At 36.3% G+C, this 9,386-nt stretch overlaps 1 protein-coding gene across 1 annotated transcript; it reads left to right on the top strand.

Annotated features, from left to right (window-relative positions):
* Positions 1-7,054: 7,054 nt before the first annotated feature.
* LOC118486515 (receptor-like protein EIX2) lies at positions 7,055-7,792 on the top strand. The gene has a single exon (XM_035983008.1). The coding sequence runs from the start codon at positions 7,055-7,057 to the stop codon at positions 7,790-7,792; it is 738 nt and encodes a 245-aa protein (XP_035838901.1).
* The last annotated feature ends 1,594 nt before the right edge of the window (positions 7,793-9,386 follow it).

Raw genomic sequence — 9,386 nt, forward strand, 5'->3', positions numbered from 1 at the left:
TGTAGTACAACTTGTTGTGTTTGGATTTTTTGAGATTGAGATAAAATCTTAAATCCTATACCGTGGTACAAAACGAATAATTTTAGTTCCAACGTTTGGTTTGAAACGATTTTGGGAATCGTTAATTTTTCTAACTTTTGTGTTAGATCGGGATTATTAGTGTAAACCATACGTTTTTTGTAAACGTTAAATTCTCTAACATGTGTGTTAGACCGGAATCATTGGTGTCAACCATACGTTTTTGTAAACGTTAAATTCTCTAACATGTGTGTTAGACCGGAATTATTGGTGTGAACCATATGTTTTTTGTAAACGTTAAACTCTCCTAAATAGAGTTTTTTTATTACTTTAAATAAGAGTTTTATGTTACTTGATTAGAGTTTTATGTCTCTAATTACGTCTCTATTTAAAGTAGATTATTCATCCACCCATGGATTGATATGAACAAATAAGTCTTATAATGATTTTTGTAATCATTTGTCTTCTAACATGTGTGTTAGAAACGTTCATGAAACGCGTTAGTTTGAAGCAATTTTTTAATTGTTTAGTTTCTAACGGTGTATTAGAAATGACTTATTTATTTGAACCATATATGTGTTTTTAGCAAGTCGAATTAACATTTTGTGGAAATGTTAATATTTCTAACGTGTGCGTTAGAATTTCTTTCATTTTAACATGATTGTTAAAAATGGTTAAAATACAAATGCTTTGAAATGTTTTTGTTGACATTTTATATAAGCAATTTGTTATAGCATTATTTTAATGCTTTGTATGATTTAGAAATAAAATGTCATACATTGAGGTTAATGGTTGATTGGCTTCAAGGAATTAAATCACCATAAAGTGATGGTGTGGTAGTTATATGAATTTAATGAAATTAAAATCATTTACTAGACTCTTCATATGAAAGATAAACTCTTAAGGAGAGTTTCAAGTCAATTTATTAGTTTTTATTAGAGTTTATTTCTCTAATAAAATCTCTAATAAAGTGAGACTTTTACTAGAGTTTTAATGATGATGTTTGATGAGTTTTGTTAGAGTTTAAATTTATAATTATTGAGACTCTTAACTCTTTATATGGTGAAACTCTTGAGTAGAGTTTTAATGATGATATTTGATGAGTTTTATTAGAGTTTAAGTCTATAATTATTGAAATTCTTAACTATTCATATGGTGAAACTCTTTACTAGAGTTTTAATGATGACATTTGATGAGTTTTATTAGAGTTTAAGTATATAATTATTGAGACTCTTAACTCCTCATTTGGTGAAACTCTTGAGTAGAGTTTTAATGATGACATTTAATGCTCTAATTTGGTCATGTTTGGTATATATAAATTGACTTAAATTTTCTAACACGTGTGTTAGAAAATGTGTATCACGAATACGAGGTTACAGATTGTTCATAATGAACAGAAATGTTTTATGTAAACATTTAATTGCCTATGTGAGCATTAAAGATGATGAGAAATGGTTTATTTTATAAGCTATATCTTTGGAAAACGTTTTATGTAAACGTTCGATTCTATAGTGTGCTTGTTATAACGTTTTTTTTTAACATGCGTGTTAGAAAATGTTATTTGGTGAAAAACAACTTGATGTTGTTGTGAACAAAAAATAATTGTTCAAGTTTACTACTTAAATGTAGTATTTGTAACAACTTGGTGTTGTTTTGAGCACAATTGTCCAAGTTTAAAGTTTAAACACGAAATGAGGAACTTGTACTTACAAGTGCATGGAGTCTTATTGAGGGAGTACCTCAAGACATGCCATGGGACGATATTGTTGAGAAGATTTCGGTCAGATTATAAAGTGTTGAAGATAAAAGCACTTTGCTATTTGATGTCTGCATATTGTCTATGCTTCCGTTTAAATTTCAAAAGTGATTGCCACTTATGATTTAGTTTCCAATGTATTTTATTGTTTCGTGTTCAATATCTTCGGATAACACATGCAATTTTTTACAAAGAAATAAATCACTAATGGTTGTGACATATAAATTATTTTGTGGAAAATAATTATAACGTCGGTTATACATTGTTTAAAAGAATATGATTTTAAACGGATAGCACATGAAAATACTTGGACATAAACAACTTGAGAGTTGTTACATTGACTAAAAGTCAAAGACGAAACAATAAATGTATAACCACATCATGAATGAGTAATGAAATAACGTAGTGAGTGTATTGAGATGAAATACACTAACGACATTCATATCGCATACTTCATTAGAAGTCATTGAAAAATTCACAAAGGTGAATTCTAACATCTGAAAGTAGAAGTACTATATGTTATTGTATATCTTTAATAAATCTTGCGAGATTTATAAGTAGATGCGTCTACCACTTGATTATTGTTAGATCTATATGGAGATTTTACCTTCATTTGGGAGAGCATCCTAAATATACATATCTCCTAATGAATAACAATAGATGTGTGCAAATCACTTTTGGAAAAATTATGAATGCCATGTTGTTGAGTGTCGATCTAGTTGATTCTATCTCACACATAATAGTGAGTGTAGACAAGGAACATTCATCTTGTTGGTGATGAATGTGTTCACCAAGTGACTTGGATTAAGACTTATGTTTAAGTACTTATGAGTCAATGGTAGATTGTTGGAGATCAAAGGTAATCAAGTTATGTTCCTTAAATGAATGATGAAATTTAGCTATGTGCTATATATAATAATTTGTGAGACCTTCCTAAATATTGATGTTTAGGATTATGAATAAGTCTCATTATTTTGTCTTAACAAGGGATGAATGTTGCAAAGTGATATTATGATATCCTTAGGGCTGTGAAGAATCAGAATGATGCATCTTCTGTTCACATGCTAAAGTATTGTAGTCTAAAGCATGCTAGACTAGTACTTGGTTAATTATGGGTCTTGATGGAGACTAATTAACTCTAAACATTCAAATGTGTATGAACATAAAAAGAATTTGTGTATGGACAAAGTTGAGAGAGAATTTCCATTCATTATAAGGAAATGACATGTAACTTTTAAGAGTTTATTCGAAAAACTAATGAGGAGAACTCATTGTCTAAGCTTATTCTAGATACTAAATTAGAATTATTCTAAGTTGGTGACAAACTTATGACAATGGCATGTGTTGCTTTGGTCAGCTCGGAAGCTTGTGTAAGCTAATGCAATATGAGTTGAATTCACTGATACAATAAGGTTGGTCTTGTTCAATCATATGTGTATAAATGTCGCCATAAGTTGTGTTACAGAAATGTTGATCAAATGGCAAGAAATGTGGGGGAGGAACCATTTAAGAAACAACCCTATAAGGGTATGTAGAAATGGTTCTCATTAACACATCTAAATGTTATCCAATAAATGTGGGGGGTGTCTTGCATTTGTTTTTAGCAATAAGGATTTTGTTATCCAATCTAACATTGCAAATAGACGACTAAGTGGAGGATACAAAGGTCGTAGTGTATAATGGAGATGTGTTTGCCTTAAATGATATACGTATCTTACGAAGACATATGTTATAACCAGATTCAGATGGCCACTGAGGTTATAGTCTTAGAAGTTGACAATAGGCAAAATTAACTTACGAGTTAAGAATACATCATGACAACTGATCTCAAATACCCAAAGTTATTTGCTAATGTTATGGATCCAACAACCTGAGGGTTTCTTAGAGATCAAGTTGTGGAATGGGACTGAAGCCCTTGAAAAATGAAGTTCATATGATGGAAACCTAACTCAGTAGACTGGAGATCCCAAGAATTGAGTTCAATAGGAAAACCTAATTGTATGAATAAGCGAGGTCACTGTGGGAGAATAACCCTACGCATTTAATAAGGTAGTTTATTATAAAGATTAATAAACTTCCTAGTCCATTCCTAAAAGTGACAAGTGTGAGGCTAAGCATAATATGTGGTAAATGATTTGGATAGATCATGATAACCACAATGTTTTTAATGATCTAAGGAGAATCACCTATGTTAGAGAGAAGTGGGGTCGCTTCGAATGGAATTGAGGGCACAATTCCTAGAGCTCTCACAGAACCAGAAAAGTGTTCCACGACCATTATTGGACACGACTATGAGGAGATGACCCGGCTAGGGAGAGTCTTGTGTGAAGTGTATTGTCGTCTACACAAACGGCAGATGAGTTCAAAGACATCGAGATCTACTCAGAGCTAGTGGGCTAAGTGCATTTCATGAGCGAAGGTTCAAAGGGTAACACCTACCTATCGTATGCAAAACTCAACTGTCGAGGTTACATTGGAAATTTTAAGTGTTTTGAATGATCTCCATTCATGTGGGGGATTGTTGGAATTTGGTGAATGGATATTAAATATATTTATAATTTAATAAAATTATAAATATTAATTAGAATATTCATGTGGTAAATAAAACAGTAACTCTTGAGTATTTAATTAGTTTTATTAGAGTTTTAAGTCTCTAATTAAGTGACTAATTAAGTGAATAATTAAGTGAATAATTAAGTGAATCATTTCACTAGTCTTGTTCAAATAGTAGGCTATGTGCCTTTCTTTTTGTTACAACAAGAAGAATAGGGTATTGCTTGATACATGAAGAATACTAGAAGTAGTATGAACACTTGAACACTGATGTGTGTAAAATGCAACATATAAATCACATCAATTAAGGCATAAAACTAACCCTTTTTAAGTACTAATGTTGGAAAAAGAGTGTTTTTGTCTTCCTTTTGTATTTTCAGGATGAAATGAGCTCAAAATCACAAAAGAAGCAAAAAGACAACTAATTCTAGCATAAATACAAGAAAAGGAATAAAAGTAGACTGCCCGGATCCTCAACGGCACCTCCCAAGGCAAAGAAGAGAAAACAGAAGACTGAACACGCCCCGTGTCCAGCGAACACGGGGCCGTGCCCAAGAAGCAGCAGAAAAGACAAACCAGTAGAAGCTTCCATTGCCCACCACGGGGCCGTGTCCAGCGGGCACGGGGGCGTGGTGAAAGTACAGCAGGCGCATTAATTGTAATTGCGAATTACAATTAATGAAGAGAGAGAATGTCAGACGGGCACGGGGGTGTGTCCAGCGGACACGGGGCCGTGCCCAGCCTTCTGTTCAGCCTATAAATAGGGGTGCTTGGTTTCATTCCATCTCATCCCTTGGCACACCACCTCTCTCACACTCCATCCACCACCCACCACCACCATAACACCATCATCCACCACCATCATCCATTGTCCATCGTAGAGTGTGTGAGTCGTCTCGGGATCCAAGATTGATCGTAAGAGTTCTTGACAATCAAGGCCATGTTTGCCTAAGTCTCTTACATCACTTGGTGAAGACAAGTGTTTAGTATAATACTTTTTATTTTTAATCTTTTGCACTTTTTATTTGGTTTTGTATTAATGACTTTAATAACTAGTTACTTATGTTGAAGGTGATCTTTCCTTATCGTTTGTCCGTGGTGTCTTGGCATTATTTTACTGTCTATATAAAATAAAAGATTTTCACCATTCATATCTCCACGGTCTATATGGAGGTATGTTGGCTACCTGGTCGAGGGTTAAGGGAACGGTTTGGTAAGGGTCTTGCCCTTGTTCAGCGTTTAGAGGTCCTGCTTGGGACCTGGGTCAAATTTAGTAGGATCTCCTTCAATGCCCATAGGTATTGGATGGCGGGGATCCAAACTCTTTGACCCCCTCATAAGTTAACTACTATTAATACTATAACCCGGCTATTTAGGACTGTATCCCTGCTGACTCAGACTACTTAGCCGAGGGTAACGTCACCGCCGAAAGCGGGGCCTACCACAATTTGCATTAATAACTTAATTCATTATCTTTCAATAATCCGACCCTTTAGGATTGTATCCTTGCTGACTCAAACTACTGGGTTGAGGGTAACGTCGCCTTCAAAAGAGGGGCCTACTACAATAACTAAGATAATCTCTTAAACAAGTGCAAAAGTGCGAAAATAATCAAAGGTTATACTAACACACGTGTCGGATCCAAGTGATTCATCTTGTCTATCTGTTTTTATTTTATTTTTCAGCATTTAGTTAGTTTTTGTTTTTCTTAGTTTAAAACATTTTTCTCACTTTTTGATTTGATTAGACGTTGAGGATAAACCGGTATTAAAAGCTCTTGTGTCCTTGGACGACCTCGGTATCTTACCAACACTATACTACGTCCACGATGGGTGCACTTGCCCATATGTGTGTTTAGTGTTAGTAAATATCGTGTTTTATAAATTTAAAACTTGGCTAAAAGTGTAAAAAGGGGCTTAAATATACATCTAAAATATATTACACTACACACGCATCAACACCAACTAGAGAGATGAGTACTCTCTACTTGTTTCCACCACATGAGTTCAAACACTACAATTACCGGATGTAACCTTGGGCCGGTGAGCCATCTCCGGCAGTACAGACTGCTTCGGCTGTTGTACCCTGGGAGACAGACGCGTCATCTTTAGTAGAGGCGCGGAATCTGTTTTAAGGGAAACGTGTTGAACACGTGCCTCAACCAAAATCGTCAACGTTTTAGTGTGCTCTTTGTTGCAGTTAAGGAGTATTTTTCAAGACTCAAGACGATGAATACTCGAGTCTAAAATGCTATCAAGCGCGCGTGAAGGACTCACCAGAGATGCGGCTTGAATCAAGATTGGTATATATAATTACATATATATTCTTTTATTTAGTTATTGCAACCGGTATTGTACAATGATATTTCCTACGAATAACGAGAGTCCCGTTATGATATATTTTGTAATTATATTTTACAAAAGGTGAACCTATTTCCTACAATTTCAAAGCACTAAAAGTTCTTAATCTGGGACAAAATAAGTTGTCTGCAAGGCTTCCTGCTTCTATTGGGTATTTGACCAATCTTGAGGTTTTGTATTTATACAACAACAACTTCTCCGGAGAACTGCCCCCGTCTTTAAAGAATTGCACTAAGTTGTTCTTTTTGCAATTACAAGGCAACAAGTTTTCAGGTCACATGCCTGTTTGGATTGGGGAAAACTTATCAGAGTTGTATGCTCTTAACCTAGCATCAAATAACTTCTTTGGAACCATCCCTCAACAATTATGTCAATTAGCACATTTTCGAATTTTGGCCACTTGTCAAAAAACAATCTTTATGGAACCATCCCCTCATGTCTTAATAATCTCACTGCAGTGGTTCAAGAAGGATTGCCACCTCATGAAAATGTGCAGCGTTTTATCCATGAGCATATGTATGTTGACCATGCGTTGATCAAGTGGAAAGGATATCTACGTGAATTCAACAACAACCTGAGATTGCTAAAGTACATTGATTTGTCAAGCAACAATCTAACAGGAAAAATCCCATATGGGCTAACCGATCTCCATGAACTGATTGCACTAAACCATTCAATAAACACTTTACTTGGAGATATTCAACCAAAAATTGGCGAAATGGGAAACCTTCAAATTTTGGATTTATCTAGAGATAAGTTTTCAGGAGGAATTCCACCAAGCATGTCTCATATGACTTCATTAGATTACATGGATGTGTCATATAACAATTTGTCGGGTAGAATTCCATCTGGAACTCAACTCCAGACCTTTGAACCTACAAGGTACACCGGAAATACAGGACTTTGTGGACCTCCCCTAACTAAATATTGCCCCGGAGATAAAGAGTTTGAGGTGGAGGTGGCACCCTTTGTTTATGGAACTGGATTTTGGATTGCATGTGGTGCTCTACTTGCCAATCGACGTGGGAGGGAAGCTTTTTTTCGCTTTCTTGATATCACAAAGGACTGGGTATGTGTAAAGCTGGTGATGTTAATTGCAAAATGATAACGCGCTATGCATAGATCATAGTATTTTAGTCTACATTTCATGTTTCTTCATAATATTTTGAGTTTCCTACTTTTTACGTTGTCATCTAATTGTTCTTGTTCTTATATATTTGTGTTAAGAGAGAGAAAATATTATAATGTCATGAATCACTTGTACACTTGTACTAATAAAGTGTAAGTCTCAATATCAGTAAATTGCCACCAGCACCATGGGTGGCCATTTCTCTTCTTGTGTGAAACAATGAATCTTAAACAGTTGATGCCACTTGTATTATAAGCATGCGTTCATATCTTTTAGTGAACTATTTTTCCATTACAATTCTCAATGTCTACTTAAATTTAGCTTTATTGTTAAAAAAAACTTTATTTGATGACATCAATTATAGTTATTTTGATTAGCAAACATTACACATATGTCGGTTGAAGGGGGAGCATTAAGACTACACGGTATGGGGTCGTCCCCTACCGTTAGGGCTGTAAATGAGCCGAGTCGAGTCGAGCCGAGCTAGACCCAACTCGAGCTCGGCTCGAACTCGATTCGAGCTGGCTCGGCTCGAGCTCGAATTTCAAATCGAGCTGAGATTTGAGGCTCGAGCTCGACTCGATTAGAATTCGAGCTAGCTCGGCTCGGCTTGATCTAGCTCGAACTAACAAAAAATCGCAAAATTTACTACTTAAAAAGCTCTTAAAAATGAATTTCTTCATAGACTAAGGGCCATAATTGCCATTTAATTTAACCGTATGGCTAAATATGCAAGTATATAAATAGTTAATTCACTTTGTACATTGTCTTTACCTTCTTTTATATGGGAAATACTACCTTAGTTTTGATTCGTGGGACAAAAAAATGAAGAATGTAAACCTTATCGAGCCAGCTCACGAGCCGAGCCAGACCAAGCTCGAGCTCGGCTCGTTTACAAACCGAGCCGAGCTGGCTCGTTAACAACCGAGCCAATTTCGAGCCGAGCTTTCTTCAAGCTTTTTTCGAGCGAGTTTCGAGCGAGCTGCGAGCCACGAGTTTTTTGAACACCCCTACCTACCGTCTTGGTCCGGCGCCGGTCCAAACACTGCCACGTCCCCTACCGTCTTTGTCCTCTCCGTTACTTTTGAGACGATGGAGCCGCTCCACAAGAAGACAAAAACCAGCCCTCCCCCTTTCTCACACACCTATATATACAATCTATACTATATATAAAAGCATATCCGAATGACGACTTAAGGTAATTTGCCACTTTACTTAAAACACCTTTAAAGCATGATGTACAAGTAGTGTTTAAAGCACATGAAAATCAAAATTCAATTCACTTTTCAATTATACCCTTTTGGAATGGAATCCTGCTCATCCTAAGACTATGGGGTATGGGGCGTGGGTTGGAGAGAAACGCCCAAGTCACTACCCCGGGTGGGCTTGGGTTTGGGCGTGGCCCCTTGGGCGGGAGTTTAGACTATGGGGTATGGGGCTTGGGTTGGGGGAAAACGCCCAAGCCACCACCCTGGGTGGGCTGAGGTTGGGGCGTGGCCCTTGGGGCTTGGGTTTCAAGCCGGGCGTGGGGTGGTATTGACAAGCTGACATGACGGGCTCTCAATGGCCA

This window comes from Helianthus annuus, chromosome 2 (genome assembly GCF_002127325.2).
Source record: "Helianthus annuus cultivar XRQ/B chromosome 2, HanXRQr2.0-SUNRISE, whole genome shotgun sequence".
Taxonomy (NCBI): Eukaryota; Viridiplantae; Streptophyta; class Magnoliopsida; order Asterales; family Asteraceae; genus Helianthus; species Helianthus annuus.

Excerpts from the sequence above, each read along its gene's own strand:
- LOC118486515 (XM_035983008.1), top strand. The coding sequence starts at position 7,055 with ATGTCAATTAGCACATTTTCGAATTTTGGCCACTTGTCAAAAAACAAT.